Here is a 17,986-nt window from a genome sequence, read left to right on the forward strand (position 1 = left end):
ACAGTGCAAAGAACAGTAAGTAAAAAAGTCACTACTACAGCATTTTTAGGAGACTGCAAAAGCAAAGAAACAGATACAGAGACTTTTGTTTTGCAAATTCAGAGATTACATTTAGCTTTTAAAGCACCTAGTGCAGTGTTTTATCCAAGATGATTGACAACAAGGTTACACCAGGGATTTCATAGAGGAAACACTGGAGGTAATTGAACACACTGCTTATGTGTGCAGAGCAGCAGCAGCTGCAGCAGACTCCTGTCCCATCCCCTATAACTGCTCCCACCTCTGGAGGAGGAGATTGGGGCATGGATACTTGTCACATCCATCTCGCAAGCAGGAAGTAAAAATCACATGAGATAAATGAGACATGGGCAGGAAAACTGCGACAGGGGACAAAGACATATTTTTAGTTTAATCCACGTTGGTCCTTTTTAGAGAATACTGCAATCACCTGAATACTTTGCAACCTGCTGACTGAATGAGGAGACAGCTAAGGTACAGTAATTAGCAATACAAAAAATATTAATGTGAGAGCATGTATATGTCTGATATAGCAAAGTGACGGTATTGTTATTTATATGGACATATAGTCCTGTGAACGAGAGTGAAGTTAGCTTCTTATTTGGCCAGCTTCTCATTTATTATTGTTTTACCATATGTTTTAAAAAAGAAAATAAGGTTAGATCACTAATGGTGTGACAGTGTACACACGGTGAGATTCCTATGCTAATCGACTTAAAGGAGCCCATACACGGTCCGTTGTGTATGGCTCCGTTCTGTACTATGCGATGCGCGCTCCCGCGCATCACATAGTACGGTACAAAAAGTATGTGCTGCACATACTTTTTGTACTAGCTATACATCGGATCGCAGTGCATGCACACTGCATGCGATCCGATCCGATGTGTGCTGTTTAAGCACACAATGGATCCGATTAACGGACCGTGTATGGGGGGCTTAAGATTCAATTGCTATGCAATCTTTGCTAATGGGCCCCATACATAAGCAATCACAATTAATGGATTTCCAGATCCAGGGATTTTTTGGCCAGATAAATGGATTTTACAATCTATCTGACTTTGCCCACACTTTACAGATTTATTTCAGTGATCGGCAGATTTTTCCATCTGAAGATTGCATCTTCATATCTGGAAATTGCCCAATCGATTGCTTTTCATAATGTAAATAGATGAAGAAGACGAATTGGGAATGCCCACACATACAAAAAAGATCTGCAGATAATACCAGATTATTAAACATGTTTAAAAACCTGATTAAGCAATCAATTGGCGATTTTGATTGGGATTGGCAAAATGGGGAGCCCACACATCTAAAATTAATTGTGGCAATCATCTCCATATCTGAAAATTGTCACAATTAATTGCTGATGTATGGGGCCCTTTACCTCATAATGGGCCTTATTTTGGTTCATTCTTTCTGACAAAATCCTTCTTAGATGGGCAAAACCATGTGCACTGCAGGTGGGGCAGATGTAACTTGTGCAGAGAGAATTAGATTTGGGTGGGGTTTTACTTCAAAGTGAGATCTATATTGCAGTGTAAAAATAAAGCAGTCAGTATTTTCCCTGCACAGAAACAAAATTACTCACCCAAATCTAATTCTCTCTGCACATGTTACATCTGCCCCCCTGCAGTGCACATGGTTTTGTCCAGCTAATACCCTTTTCACATTGCAAAAACCTGCTTTCAACCCGTTTTTCTAAACGTGTCTTAAAACTGGTCAAAAGCCAGTTAAACCCCTTTCATTTTGCATGATGTAAAGGTATATTGCAGTTTAAATACCGTTTTGTACCTTTCAGATTCAACCCGTTTCACCCATAGAAAGCCATACAATGTCATTTTAAATGTTTTTTTTCCAGCTTGTGGGCGGGGATCAAGTGTGGTTATCATTTATAGCAAATACCGTTTCTGAGCTGTTCACACTGCAGGTGAAACGGCTCCGAACCGTGTAGGATCCTCCTTTTAACACGTGTCAAAATGCCGGTTTTATGTAACCGGTAAATTGACAATGTAGCTTTCACATTGCAGCTGGAAACAGTTTTAAAGCACTAAAAAAACGGCAATATACCGTGTTACAGCTGCAATGTGAAAGGGGTATAAGAAGGATTTTGTCAGAAAGAATGAACCAAAATAAGGCCCAATGTATGATTGCCATCACCTGTTTCACACAGGTTAATTGATAGAAGGTGCTTCAACACAGGTGATGGCAATCATTAATTAAGGGAGAGTCCAGAAAAAGAGCAATGTGTCCCTCCTGGAGAGGGTCGTGTTGGGAGGTATGTCTATTTGGCTTTTTGACTTTAGCCGAACGATAGCACTCATCGGCATCGAATTGTGATAGAAAGCTTAAAAACGTGTTCTAGCTTAAAAAATGTGTTCTAGCTCCATTTGATGTCTATGCAATCCTGATTTAATTTTGACTATATATAAAGGACAATGACTATGCTGGGAAAGAGTGTGGTCACAAAATAGTACCATTTCACATTACACCATACAATAGTATCCCTTATATACATTATGCAACAGTAGAGCCCCCTATTAAACATTTACTGTATTTACACAATAGTACCACTAATGGATGTTATGTCACACAGTAGTGTCCCTTATACCTCACATTAGGGCATTTTATATATACCACACAGTAGAACCTCTATTACTAGTAATCTACATGGCAGAGTGCACATGGCAGATTGCAGCAGCTGGTTCTGGCCAGAGGGCATCTGTGTTCTGTGCAATGGCACGCCCCTGGTTCTGGGCTGGCATTAATAATGGGCACCCCCCCCAAGTTTTTGCTTCCCTGTGGGGCGAACATGTATTTTTTTTTTTTGTGCAATAATTTTAGTCTGGTTTTATTTGCACCACAAATGCGTTCCATTTATACAAATTCACAGTACAGACTCAGACATATCCACAAAGAAGTATATTTTAAATGTGTAGGGTGTTCCTGGGTGGCTATGTGAGGATATTCAGATGCCAATTATTGTGCGTATTGCTGTGTCAGGGCTGGGCAATTGTGGCCCTCCAGATGTTGAGGAACTACACATCCCACGATGCTTTACATTAGTTTTGCTATGTGGCCATGCTGAAACTGATGCAAGGCATGTTGGGATGTGTAGTTCATCAACATCTGGAGGGCCGCAATTGCCCAGCCCTGCTGTAAGTGGTAATGTACAGAGATGTTGAATTGCTCACAAGAAGGTCATATCCATACGGAGGATCTGCACCTAGAGGAGGGCTTGTGCAGGGGTGGATTGGGTTGGAAAACCAGCCCGGGAAATTTCAGAAACCAGCCCTAATGGGAGGGTGGAGTCTATTATATACATTGGTCGAAGTGGAAATTTTGAAATGGGGGTATGTAAAAGTGAAGACTGTAAGTATACATGTGCTGAAGGCACGTGCGTCCGGGAACAGGACGTGTGGCCACTCAAAAGGGGGTGTCCTTATGTGTAGTGTACCATCCCATATGCCCCTTATACACCACAATAGGATCTCTTATACTATGCAGGGTGAGAGGGGGGCTGCAAGGTAGGAGAGGTGAGAGGGGGGCTGCAAGGTAGGAGAGGATGCAGACTGAGAGGAAGATGCTTTGTGGGAGAAGGGCCTTTAATTACTGTCTGATGCTGTCCATGTTCTTCCCATTGTGCACCAGTGCCATAACTAGACATTCTGGTGTCCTGGGGCAAAAAAGGAATTGGTGACGGACGGACCCACATATTAGTAACATTTCACATTACAATACACAGTAGTGTACATTATTCACATTACACCACATACCAGTGCCAATTCTACACATTATGCCCGGTAGACCGTTACGCCCCTAACACATTATGCCACACACTGTATTGTCCATTACACATTATGCCACACACTGTATTGTCCATTACACATTATGCCACACACTGTATTGTCCATTACACATTATGCCACACACTGTATTGTCCATTACACATTATGCCACACACTGTATTGTCCATTACACATTATGCCACACACCATTGTACATTATACGCAGCATCCCCATATTACACCCAGTACACACACAATATTTTACACCCCCCCACACCCGCACCCACACATAATACACAGCCCCCATTCCCTTAGTACAGACAGCACTCACCTGGCTGTGCTCATTCCAGGGACCTGCAGGGAGCCAGCTATGTGGTTGGATGCAGAGGAGCAGGACAAGCTGGCCTGGCTGATACACGGTGCCCAGTGTTGTGGGCGGGGCGAGCCTCAGGGAAGCCTCGGCTGCCAGCTCTCTGTTCCTGATGCACACACGTTGGACTTCTTGTCTGTGTGCACAGCAGCTCAGCCACCGCTACCCACAACCCCGCAGTGGCCGGCTGTAACTTTCCCATACAGACCCTGCCAGTTTGCGGAGTGGCGGAAGGCTCAGGCAAAAATCGGGGAGCCTCCGGCTGAATGCAGGAGGGTAGGCAAGTCTGGTACGCTGTTGCTGCTGTGCCCTCATACATCTACATTAGTTTGTTATCTCCTCTGTACCTTGATTACTGGGTTCCTCTTCCTAATACTGTCTAACTTTGTATTATTCCAGCAGTGTGTTACCTTCTTTGAGTGCTCCAACTACTTATTTTCGGTTGGGAAGAAAAGAGACAAGGAAGTATGTCTGCATCCCCCACAGAAACATTGAACATGACACCCTGGATCATCTTTACAGTTGGGTTTCTCCTATGCCCTGTGGTATCGTCTGACCCGCCAAACATTATCCTGATATTTGCTGATGATCTGGGATATGGGGACTTGGGGTGCTATGGACACCCAAGTTCCCTGACTCCTAACCTTGACCTAATGGCAGCGAAAGGATTACGGTTTACAGATTTCTACACTACGGGTGCTGTGTGTTCACCTTCCAGGTACGGCATTTTATATATCCATCCAGGACATTGTGTGCTTATAGTAATTTCTCATATTGGGCCAGATGTATGAAGGGTCGTTATGGGGGAGAAGGGGAATCCGCGCATGTTATGTGCACTATACCGCTTCTCCCCCATGTATGACGGCGCCAGCGTGCGGTAACGCATAGCGCCTCTGTCCATATCGGCGCTGCTATCTAAATGATAGCAGGCTGAATGTATGAACGGTCAGCATCACTGACTGTTCCACCCGCTGCTGCTTTTGGCTTTGCCAGCAGCAGGCTGGCAAAGCCCTATCTAAACAGCAGGGACAGTGCTGTCCCTGCTGTTAGGTCTGGGCTGTGAGATCCCGCGCATGCCCAGTGCAGCTGGCGGGGGGACAGGAGATAGCGCATCAGTTTACACTGATGTGCTATCTCCAGGAGGGGACATCGCCGGAGAGGGGAGTTAGCGCCCCCCCGCTTCGGCGGACAAGATGTGAATACATCTTGTCGGTCTCCCCTCCTGCTTCACCTCGCTAATGAGGCGAAGCAGGAAGTATTATAGCGGCGCGATAAGCGCCGCTATAATACATCTGCCCCATTGATCCTTATTGTGTAGGACTAGTCCTCAGGTTGGAGGCTATAATGTATATTTTATAGTGATCAGATCCTTGTAGACTAAGGGGCTTTTTATCAAGTGTGGCAAAGCATGGAAACTTTCTTTTGATCAAATGATGTGGTTTTTTTGCCACGCTGATCCTTATTCCAGTGTCCTCTGCTGATGCAGCAATGTATATGTACCCTGTACTTTTCCTCAGTAGTATTTAACGAAGTCACTGTTTTGCTTATTCGTTTATGTACTCTGTAATTGGGCACTGCAGATTCTTTGGGGTGCCATATAAATAAAGGGATGATAATCATAATAACCGTAGTACCCAAGTTTTATTTTATAAATCATAGTAGTGCCTCAGTTCACATTATGTCACATTGTAGGGTTGCCAATACACATTATCCACACAGAGACCCCTGTTCATACAGTGCCACAGTGGAGTGCCCTCCAGTTCAAACTATGCCATGTTCCATTGCCCCAGATCATATTATGCCTCACTATAGTGTCTCCATTTCATAGGGTGCCACATAGTAGTGCCCCAGTTCTTATTATGTAACATTCTAGTGCCCTCCACATTATAATGAGCACCGCATTACAGTGCCCCATTACCAGTATACCATCCACTACATACTCCTCTTACGGAAAATGTAATGTCCAAACAACCTGGGCAATTGATCACACAAAGTTGCTACATACAGATGGAGCTGCTCTCATTAGAGCGGCTCCTGGCAATTTTATCGCCTTCAACTGTCCCCCGCCAGCCGCCATTCTCCGACAGAATAGGAAGATGTAGCAGCCCTTCACTAGTCTACCCGCTCTGCCCCAGCCTGCCCCCCACTTCCTGCCAGTCTCCCTGAAGCAGAGACAGGCAGGGAAGCCTTCGGTCCCTGCTCTCAGCTGCCTTAAGGACGGGGGCACGTGAGCGAGCCACTCGCGCGTCCCCGTCCACCAGCCCACACATCAGAACAGGGAAGACATTTTATTTTTTTTCCCTTGGTTTCTTGCAGAGCCAGTCTTCTGACGGGTCGCTTTCAGACTCGCTCTGGAGTTTACCCTGGGGTATTCTACCCCAGTTCAGTAGGTGGACTTCCTCTCAGTGAGATAACAATTGCAGAACTACTAAAATCGCACGGATATGCCACAGCTATGGCCGGCAAATGGCATCTGGGTCTAGGGAGAAATGGAAGTTTCCTGCCCACACGACAAGGATTTGATCACTACTTGGGTGTTCCCTATTCACATGATCAGGTAAAAGACCAGTTAAGGGTGTGTACTGTACATTGATTTCGTATGTCACAGAGTCAGTGTTGTTTGGTCACCGCATACAGAGTGGTAGTGATGATATAAATTACTTTACGCAGCTCAGGGTGTATTCTATTCATGCAAAACTTAATCTACTATTTCTGCATGTATTTCTGCAGGGCCCTTGTGAGACCTTGATCTGTTTTCCCCCAAGCACCCATTGCTATGGGACTTGTGACTTGGGAGAGTCTCTTCTGCCTGTGTTCAGTGATGAAAGGATCCTACAACAACCGGTTGACTTTACTGAACTTGTTCCTAATTATGACCAATTTAACAAGGCCTTCATATACCAATCAGTGACAATGAAGAAACCATTCTTTCTGTACTATGCTTCACATGTGAGTGGGCAAGAATTATTACTATAGCAAGCAAGTACTGTACGGTGTTCCTCTGTCATAGGACCAGGTCTGCACTGTGGGGATTGTAGTTTTTTCCTATTTTGTCATTAAAAGACTAATGTTAAGTAGCTCTCGTCACTAATTGTTCCCAATGCCTTTTAGTTATGCGTAGAAGTCCACTTTGGATCAAAACTATATGTGTGATAAAGTCAAATATCTGTTTGTTCTTCCTGTAGATTAGTTTCTTGTAAGAGGGAGTGATGGTTGTGTCAGGGGGGCCAGATGTATTAAGCTTGGCGGAGAGATAAACTGGAGATAAAATGGAAGGAGATAACGCACCAGCCAATCAGCTGTGTTTGAAATATGACAGTTGGGATATGATTGGTTGGTGCGTTATCTCCTTACACTTTATCTCCAGTTTATCTCTTCGCCAGGCTTAATACATCTGCCCCAATATGTCAGTTAGAGATGTGTGACAATGTAGGTGGTTCTATATCACGCAAGGGACCAGATAGGGATGCCAATCCTGGGATTCTGGCCATTTTTGGACAGGATTTAAATCCCGGATTGGAGTCTCCAATTCTGGGATTAAAATGCACATGAGCATTTCATCCCTTTCTGCCAGGCAGCGATGAGCACAAACAGCACTCGGCTCAGGCTCTGTCCGGAAAACATGCTGTGCAGGCACACAAGTGCTCTCCCTTTCTGCCGGCTTATCCCACCCACTCCGCCGCATCCACCTACATGCCCGCTGCACCACGTACGGCCGACCACTGATGGACTGCTTTTAAGCAGTGTCTGGCTCTGCATCAGAAGGCCAATCCCGGGATCAACAGTTTTTCGTTCCCGAGATTGGAAAAATGGTCTGGGTTTGCCTTGTATAGGGCCAGATGTATCAAGCTCAAAAAGTGATAAACAACCAGCCAATCAGCTAACTGCTATGGTACAGGCTGAGTTTCAAAAATCATAGCTAGGAGCTGCAATTATCACCTTTTTGGAAGCTTGATAAATCTGGCCCATGGAGTGGTAACTGTTTTTTTTGTTTTTTTTTCTGTTTGCTCTCGAAGATGATAGGTCTTGGCAAGTGTCAATTTTCACCTATGTGCTGCAGCACTTCAGCCCTGGCCTGCAACTAGCATAGCATATACCATTGAATAGATTCGATTTATTATCAGTCAGTATTTAAAAACCATTCATGAACAGAGGCTTTGCCTAATGGATTTAAAAAGGCAATAATTGCAAAACCAGACTAAATCCACTGGTCAAAATGGATGATTATTGGGAGCTTTGAAAAACTGATGTTTAGTAAATCTGGCCCTATGTGTTCATCTCCCATGTACAACTTGTGTTTTCCCTCACCTCTGTATTTTATTTCCCCCCAGCACACACACTACCCTCAGTTTGCAAGCGCTGAGTATGCAGGACGTTCTCCAAGGGGAAAGTTTGGAGATGCTCTGCTGGAACTTGATGGAACAGTGGGGAAATTGTTACAGACTGTGTGGGACATGGGGATTCAGAACAACACCCTGTTCATCTTCACCTCTGACAATGGGTTAGTGAAAGATGTTTGAGAGGAGCTGATGCATTTCCATAACTCCTACAAAGCTATGAGTTGGGAGGCTTAGAAAAGTATGCCCCTGAAACCCTGAGGTATAGCCATGAGGTGGTGGTGTTTGCAGACTGATGTTATTGTCAGGTTTAACCCTGAAAAGGTAATTTTTCCACTAACGACCAGTCATCGCAAGCTAGTAATAGCCATAGACTTTGCGATGCATACAGGCATATCCGGCATGGAGCGGACTTCATACACCCTCCCCTAAAACGCCTTTTCCTAGGCACGTAGTGCTTCTTTCCGTCATGCCTGTGTTTTTCTTAGTACGCCTACTAAATGTCCGGTTACCACTCCAGATGCCTACTTCCTGTCAAACCCCTTGGGAATGGCTAGCAAAGGAAAAGGGTAGCAAGATTCCTTCACCAGCAGGTGATTGAATGTCAATTGTCAATTGCTCCCATACAATATCAGATTTTCAATCCAACCAGAAAGATTGGACAGATATTCTTCTAGTGTGGATCCAGCTTTAGATTACATTTGATTATATTGTTCTGGGGGGGGGGGGGGGTTCTCTTTAAATGAAGTGCAGATTTTGGGAAATGCTATAATTTTTGTCTATACCAGGCCTGAGACCATGCGTGAGGAGAGAGGAGGTAGCTCTGGACTCCTGAAATGTGGCAAAAGTACGACTTATGAAGGTGGCCTAAGGGAACCTGCGATAATGTATTGGGAAGGGAGGATAAAACCAGGTAACAACAATGTATTTGCACAAAGTTCTGGTTATAAAATATCAGAGAATTCATGATGTTGCATTTATATGCTACAGTATAATACCCCTTTTACACCGCCGCAAAAAACGCGGGTCAGCGGCAGTGTAAATGGGTCACGCCATGTCCCTTTACACGGGACTCTACCCAGGTCAGGACCTGGGTAGAACATGGCTAGGACATGGGTAGAGGGCGGTGTAAACGGGTACGCCGGGTCATCCGACCCGGCTCCCGTTTACATTAATGGGGGTCGTACATCCGCAGCATCTGCAGGTTGGATGGGGGGGGCAAACACAGACTTCGCTGCTATCTGCTATACTCTGCAAACAGCATCAGCTGCAGCGGAGGAGGTGGATGGATGCCTGTGTGCGGCATCCATTCACCTCCCTGATGAAGGCTGGGGTGGTGCACAGGGGATGGGAGCAGCCCAGCAGATTACCGTAGTGCTGGGCTTTCCCCCAACGCAGCGGTCCGGGTCGCGGTGATCTGTGCTTGGAGATGATGTCATCTCCGAACGGCGGCTCTGAAATCGCCTGCGCCGCGTGGGGGGTTGCGGCTGTGTAAAATGTAACAAACGCTGGGTCCAAAAACCCGGGTGCGACACCAAGTTTTGGTATAAAAGGGGTATAATAGTCTAATCCAATTGTAAAGCGCAACGGAATATGCTGCGCTATATAAGAAACTGTAAATAAATACCATTATACACCTTTACTTATGGAGGCCTATGTTTCATGCATTACTACAGTATGTATCCTGTATTTACTACAGCTATAGGATATATATATATATTATATATATCTCTTAATTTCTACCAAGATATGATTGTGGCAGAGGAACACAGGGCATGATTCAGAGAAGGATGGAAGTTTAATGCTGGATTCAAGCAGCATTGACTTTCCGTCTGATCTCTAGGAGACGTTTCAGTAGAAGACACCTCCTGCATGTAGCTGTGATCTCAGCATGGCAACCAACTTTGCAAGCAGGGATCCAAACAACCATCAGTTGAGTATGCTTCACTTGTGCAGCTGGCCAACAGAAGGGGTGTGGTATAGGGGTCCGACATTTGGGATCCCGACAGTCATTACCCCGATGTCGGGATCTCGACTGCCTGGACTCAGACAGCATGGTGAGCGCAACAAAGCCCCTTGCGGTCACGGTGGCTCGCTGCACTCGCCACCTATTTTATTCTCGGTACTATGTATTATCTGGACTCCCATGTTAAATGCACCCCATTTTTTCATACCCCTACTATCCAACTACGCATGGAGTTGATTTTATATAGTGTGGCGAGCGCAGCGAGCCACCGTGCCTGAAGCGTGGTGAGCGCAGCGAGCCCCGCGAGGGGACGCGGTCTCATAAGAAAAGAGTCCAGATATTACATAAGTACCTTATTCTCCCTCTATGGGTCGTGGACCCCACGAGTCAAAATGGCAGGTGGCCGTCGGGAACCCGGCTGTCTGTGTTTTGACCCTCGGGATTCCGACGTCGGGTAAATGCCTGTCGGGACCCCGACTGTCGGGACCCCGTCCGGCACCCAACAGAAGCTGGAGGCCAGGAAGTCTGCTTGCTGACACGTATACTCTTGTTTCTCCCCACCTAAAAAATGGTGTCGACATGACCCTGTTTCTAGGAGTACAGTCCTGCCCCCACCAACTCCTTAAACACAACTTCCTGCCAGTCAGGCAGCAGATGAAGGGAACTACAGGCAGCAGCACAAGACCTGTTCTGTGCATACAAAGAACAGAGCTTGCGCTGCTGCAGATTCCGTAAAATGGGGAATCTGTGTGCCTCTCCTCTGCACCACTCAACACAGAACAAGGCCCATAAGTCCAGGAGTTTTGTCTCTCAATTTTCCTGTTTCTATATATTCCCCTGAATTGTTATTGGTTATTGTACTCCTATTGTATACTTTATTATTTTCTGTAATGATATCTAGGAGTGACTAGTGAGCTGGCCAGCACCCTGGACATTCTGCCAACATTAGCCGCTGTGACAGGAGCGCATCTTCCCAATGTCACTTTGGATGGATATGATCTTACTAAACTACTTTTTAATGGTGGCAAGGTCAGTAATCCTAATATGTATGTATAAGTAGGGAATATAAAAAAAGTAATGAATTTTAGCATTTTTATAGGAGACTCACCTATAGAATAATATAAGATGAGTTAGTTACAGTACATAAAATATTTAGTAGTACAGCTGAACATGGTGTAATACTGTATATCCATGGAGTTGATGTGGATGTTGCCTTGCAGCAACAGTGGATCGCTAGATAAAGCCTAGATCAGGCATGTCCAACCTGTGGCTCTCCAGCTATTGTAAAACTACAATTCCCTTCATGCCTTGCCACAGTTTTGCTATTAGGAAATGCTAAAACTATGGCAAGGCATGCTGGGATGTGTAGTTTCGCAAAAGCTGGAGGGCCGGTTGAACATGCCTGGCCTAGATATTGGAGCTTAACATACAGACTCCTTGGAGAACTGATAAAAAGGTTTGATGACTGGAGCTCCCCAAAGACTTTGTTGGGTGATCAGTATTTAAACTATAATAGTAAAGTATTTTCTTTAAATACAAAAGAATCAGTGTAACCTTTTGCAATTACTGTAGGTGTCTGTAGTTTGTATGATTACTTCCCACAATAGTGTTGACCTGTGACTCCACCCATGGTCCCACACCTTTTTTCTGGTGCGGCAAGTCTCGCTGACCATCATACAGAAGTTAGAAGGCATGGTTTACAATGTAGCTGCCTGGCTTCATATCCCCCCAACTACTGTTCTGCCTTATGATTCACAGATTGGGGTTATACAAAATTGAATAATTTATACTATTTTATAGCAAAAAAGTAACACATTCCCTTATAGTAATAATAATTATTAATACTTTTATTTATATAATGCTGTTTATTCCACAGGACTTAGGGCGCTTTAGTGTTACAGAAATTTGAAAAACCACTCAGAAATAAACAGGGAAAATCTAAAAGTAGGCATAATGCTAGGTTGAAACCATCATTTTGGGAAAGAAATCCCACGGATATTCCTTTGCACTCACGGAAGGTACAAGATAAGGCAGCCTTTCTTGGATGTACTATGTAGGATTACCCTGGGCAGAATAGGTCCACTCTAGAAGAGATGACACAACGGGTGGCTGCAGTACTAACGCTATGAGTAGAAACCCAACAGAACCTTCTGATCCTTGTGTTTTCCATCCTATGGACAAGTGTAGGCAGCTATTTTGGGCACACCAGAATTTTCTGAAACAAACTTGCATTGTTTGTCTTAATCCACTAATCACTAGACCTGGGGTAGCCAACCCTAGTCCTCGAGAGCTACCAAGTGAGCTAATTAGCTCCACCTATGTATCTTTTAAAATGTGTCAGTGATTAATAAGTGCAGCAGCTAGGTTGTCTGGAAAATGTAAACTGTTAGTAGCTCTCGAGGGCTAGGGTTGGCTACCACTGCTCTAGACAAATAAATCCACCTCTGTCCTCTTCTCAGTTAGGTTTTCCTCTATGGGTTGTCCACAGGAGGGATATTGGTGGCAAAGGAACTGTTTATAAAATGTGTAGACCCCTTCATCCTGCATATATCCTTGATCAGCATTCATGGCTTGGAATATGATTAATAAAGTCCTTGCTGGTTTTATTGACTTTCAGTATATGAGCTGTGATGTAAGTTCTGAATGCAACATCATGATTACACTTTTGCCGATGAGCTCTCTAGGTATTTGAAATGGCCGTGACTTATGTCTCTGATCCTACCATTTGTTTTTCATCTATTCCTCTGTGATGTGCCCTAAACAGTTTGTTCTATCCACATTATTCACACTACAGAAAAGCTCTTTTTTTTTTTTTATACTGAGTATCTGCAGTCTCTTTTCCTGCCCAGGTACTTTATATAACCATTATCCATTAGTAATTTGTTTGTCTGGCTCACTCCTATATTGAAGTCAAATTTAGACACAAAGGTGTGTGTGTGTGTGTGTGTGTGTGTGTGTGTGTGTGTATCTCTATTTCTATCTCTCAACATGGGCATAAATTCTGTTAAGCAATCATTTAAACTTTATATTATGCAGAGCCAGAGAAAACTCTTAAGTTGCCAGTGACTGTGCACATTAAATAAAATGTGTGTTTTTCATAAATGACACAAATGGCGCACAATGTGTGTAAGCTATGATAATAGTGTAAGATGAGTGCACGCTTTTTGTGCCTTTACCATACTTTTCCCCTATCACACTCTGTGCAGCCCTCAGAAATCTATGCAGCACCCCGCAAAGGGGATGTGGCTTCAAGGAGGGGGTGTTGCCTTACATCCCAAACACCCTTTTTTTTTTTTTTATCACTCTGGGAGTCTGGGCTGCCCTTGTGGAGTGCTGTGGTTGCAGTGATGGCCTCTTCACAGTGACAGGAGTCAGATGCTGCACTGAAACTTTACGTGCAGCACCTGGCTCCTACCAGTGAGCAGGAGATGGTAGTTTGGTGTTACCCCCCTTGGTGGGTGAAACCTGGTATGGCCAGCACCCCCTTGTGATGCCATTGGGTATGCACTCCTCAGCCTGACTCCTAGGAGAATATTTACTACAGTGCGGGTTTGCAGAGGTAAAGATGGTGCCCATAGCAACCGTTTTTTTCTTTAATTATAGCCACATACACATTAGACAATCTAATTATATAGATAGAATATATCAGCGGGGTGCTGGCATCCACACATGGCAATGGGGGGAGCAAGGCCCATTCTGCATCATGGCCGTCGTTAATGAGAACCTCCCTCATCTGTACATGTTCAGATGAAGGATGGGATCATTAAATTGCACATGATTAAGGGGCTTATACGGTTAATGAATCCTTATGAAAGGGGCTTGTATGGTGAATGCAACATATATCATTAACACTTTCCAGACACTATTCTCTCTTGTATATGAAAAACGTAAACTGTGTGCTATCTCTATGCTTTCCTGGGCATAATAAGTATAACCATAGTCAAAGCCTGGCATACACCTCATGCGAATGTTACTTGTTTTGAGGCTGTGGCATCTGAAAATGTGCCCACTGGACAGATCACCTAAATACATTTCTTGCTTGTGCCTCTGTTCCCCAAAGCATGTCTTTCTATGGGTGCATACTGTGGGCCAGATGTACTAAACTTGAAAAGTGATAAAATGGAGAAGGATAAACAGCCAGCTCCTACCTGTGATCTCACAGGCTGTGTTTGAAAAATGTCAGGTAGTAACTGATTGGCTGGTTGTTTATCACTCTCCATTTTATCACTTTTCAATCTTAGTACATCTCGCCCTGTATGTGTAGTAGCTGGACAATATAACATCACAAGTTAGTAAGAAGTTGGATTTCCATGGTAACTGCTATTTCTTGCTGCTCATAGATGAATGCTGCCTGGCCTGTTTTTCACTACTTGTCTTCAGATGTCAGTAAAGTACACCTGCGATAAGCGTTGCGGGATGTGGTGGTAGAGAAAGCACAAAGCTTTGTAAAAGGGCACAATATTGTGACCTAACCCTTACAACCTTCAGTAAATCACGTGCGTGCTGCCTGGAACTGAATGAAAAGTGATCCCTAACTTTACTTTTACACATCACAGGCTGCCTGAGGCTCCTATTGGAACTCTGTCCCTGTCTAGGTAGAATTGTATTTGTCATTGCTACAAATAGCAGTGATAAGATATTATACAGTCTAGAACCTGATAATTAGTATATATGTCTATGAATGTTAAGCATATTTGCCTCCTCTCTGAGAAAAGCCCAGAAGGGAGATGCTGCTGGCCAACCTGGGGGGAGGGGTCAGGCCGTCATGTCATTTGACCTGGCCACCATCACAGCAAACTGCTCTACGTGGTTTTGCATGCAGGGGGTGGCGATAAAAGGATGGGATTCATGTTATTTAGCCCCCTACACCCAATACGGCACTGTGAGTCTGGTGATTATCTCCCCCAATGGGGACATTTTACTAGGAAACTGGCATGATGCGGGAGATCTACCTACTGGGGTTTGCAGGGACTATCCAAAACAGTGTGGGGTAAATTTTAATAAAGCTTCTAAAATCAACCAATAAAATTCTGTCTATAATTTTCTGGGAATGTAGTAGAGAAATGATAGCCATAACTTGATTGGTTGCTATGGGCATTTTTAGAAGCTTTAGTAAATTTACCCCAGTGAGTCTCCTTTCACTTCCAAGTATGATGTCAATTTGTTAAATTCATCAAAGTATAAACTGGTCCTTTTTATTTTCGGAAATCCTAGATCTAAATAGATCATAACCTTTAACTAAATCTAAAGGTTTAGCTGCCCTGAAATGAAAGAAATTCAGTCAAATCTTCTATATAATAAGTTGAAGAGTGTGGGTGCGTGTCTGTCACATTGCGGAGACCCTGTGCCACTCAGAGCCGCCAAATTCGGCAACAAGGTACCTCTGGACCCGGTGGTGTGCACCTCAAAGCCCAATGACGAAGGAACAAACACCACACCTGATTTCATTGCTGTCATTGAGTATGAATGCAAACACATTCTAACCTTATGGCAGAGGCTTTAAGCAATTAGGAATAAATGGGGATATACATATACCACACAACACACACACAGTACACCACACAACACAGCACTCACAGTACAACACACACCCACCTTCACTACAACACACAAAACACACGCTCTTCATACTTGCCTACCTGACCCCCTCCTTCTGGGAGAAAATGCTCTGTTCCTGGACTTCCCTGGTAATGTATGATTGCCATCACCTGTGGTGAAACACCTTTCTTATCAATTACCCAGCTCCCCACAGGTGCTGGCAATCATACATTACCAGGGAAGCCCAGGAACAGAGCATTTTCTCCCTGAAGGAGAGGGTCAGGTAGGCAAGTATGACATGAAAAACAAGAAAATAAGCAGCGCTAAAACAATTAAAGATTGGTTAATCTATTACAAATATATTTATTAAGTACACTAAAATGACTGGATAGCCAGCATGAAAAAATAAAACCGATAAAATTATTACATCACAATTTCATGGCCCCCACCAACCGTAGACTTTGAGGTGTCCTGAAGAGTCCGTTTTTAAGAGCCCATGGATGGTAAAGTGGATCCCCAATGGAAAGGTGCAGATATTACCAGGAATGGCCCAAGATGGCACAAATAACCAACGCCTACCGCAGCTCCTTGGTGTAATTATGTCCTCATACCTCCAGTGACAACATCAATGATGGTTTGTATCCTGTTGGTAAATGGCAAAGGGTCCAAGTGGGACTGATACGGTCTGCAATCCAGGAACACTGTGGTACCAGGCATAGTAAAACGCATAAGGAGGACATTGCTAACCCCCACAACCACAGTGTTCCTGGATTTTTTTGCATGCGATGCGATTTTCCTATATAATTTATTCACTGCTCTCTGGCCTTGTGCGGTGCGATGAGATCGCATCGCATGCGATTGCACCGCACATAAAAAGAAGCGTGGCGAGCGGCGGCGGAACACGTCCTCCCGACCTTTTCATACCCCCACTATCCACATCGGTGTGGAGTTGATATTATATAGTGTGGCGAGCGCAGCGAGCCTAATACATAAGTACGGAATTCTATGGTATTTAATATTATTATTTTTTAGCCTCCAACGATCCCCAGTCAATAGAGCTTTGGTCATACATTGTTCATAAAAGATTTCCACAGGGAAACAACCCTTCCTAGCAAAATACTACACATACCCCCAAAGTGCACAGCATATACTATAAAGGCTCACTGCACAACGGGCGTAGGAAGGATAGATTTTAACACTATAGGCCTACTTGTCCCATTTATCTTAAGAAATTAAAACGTAACTTTTATTAAATTTCTTTTAACTATACATTTTCAAGAGTGCCCCACACAGAGTCCTCTTTCTCTTCTCTTTTGCCTATGTTTATATTCAAACTCAGGGGAGCACTACCAACTCCAGAATAATTCGCACCCCACCAGGGTGAGCAAAACCTTGTGCAGAATCAAAAAAAACTCACTAGCTATGCCTATATATAGTGTTCCATCAAATTCTACATCAACCCTCATATGTACATTTTAAAAACTGTTTATTTCTGTGTCAGGATCCGGTCAGCAAGGTCAGGATCCGAGCCAGCGTTCCTATTTCAGTACATATGCCAGTGCCGTGATTATTCATGCTGTTTTTATTTTACTACATGTTTCCAGCTAATTAATAGCTGCAAATTGCAATATCCTTTCATTATATATATATATATATATATATATATATATATATATATATATATATATATATATATATATATATATATATATATATATATATATATATATATATATACTAAAATGTATACAGCTACATTTTATAAGCCACGGCTATGTGGTATTTGTCATACGTGTGTGTTTATTTTACACTGAAACCTGTCTGTGTAACCTGCATCCTTTTAGAGTCCAAGGAACACCATTTACTACTATCCACCATCCATTGCTAACAACCGAGGCATTCACGCACTGAGACTGGGGAAATACAAGGCCCATTTCTATACAGAAGGTGAATATTGAGTTAAGTGTAACAT

The 17,986-nt window shown here is 43.8% G+C and overlaps 1 protein-coding gene across 2 annotated transcripts in view; it reads left to right on the plus strand.

The window, feature by feature from the left end:
- The first annotated feature begins 296 nt into the window (after window positions 1-296).
- The window catches only part of ARSA (arylsulfatase A), a 34,192-nt gene continuing 16,502 nt past the window's right edge, over window positions 297-17,986 (plus strand). Inside the window, exons 1-8 of one of the 2 annotated variants that reach the window (XM_083183202.1) lie at window positions 297-492; window positions 4,573-4,891; window positions 6,490-6,730; window positions 6,904-7,122; window positions 8,505-8,674; window positions 9,299-9,423; window positions 11,378-11,505; window positions 17,859-17,961. In XM_083183202.1, coding sequence (XP_083039328.1) covers window positions 4,641-4,891; window positions 6,490-6,730; window positions 6,904-7,122; window positions 8,505-8,674; window positions 9,299-9,423; window positions 11,378-11,505; window positions 17,859-17,961 — 1,237 coding nt within the window. In that variant the 5' untranslated portion in view covers window positions 297-492; window positions 4,573-4,640. The remainder of the gene's footprint in view (window positions 493-4,572; window positions 4,892-6,489; window positions 6,731-6,903; window positions 7,123-8,504; window positions 8,675-9,298; window positions 9,424-11,377; window positions 11,506-17,858; window positions 17,962-17,986) is intronic. The other variant, XM_083183203.1, reaches the window with a different exon arrangement.

This window comes from Crinia signifera, chromosome 4, assembly GCF_055691185.1.
Source record: "Crinia signifera chromosome 4, ASM5569118v1, whole genome shotgun sequence".
NCBI classification, from domain to species: Eukaryota; Metazoa; Chordata; class Amphibia; order Anura; family Myobatrachidae; genus Crinia; species Crinia signifera.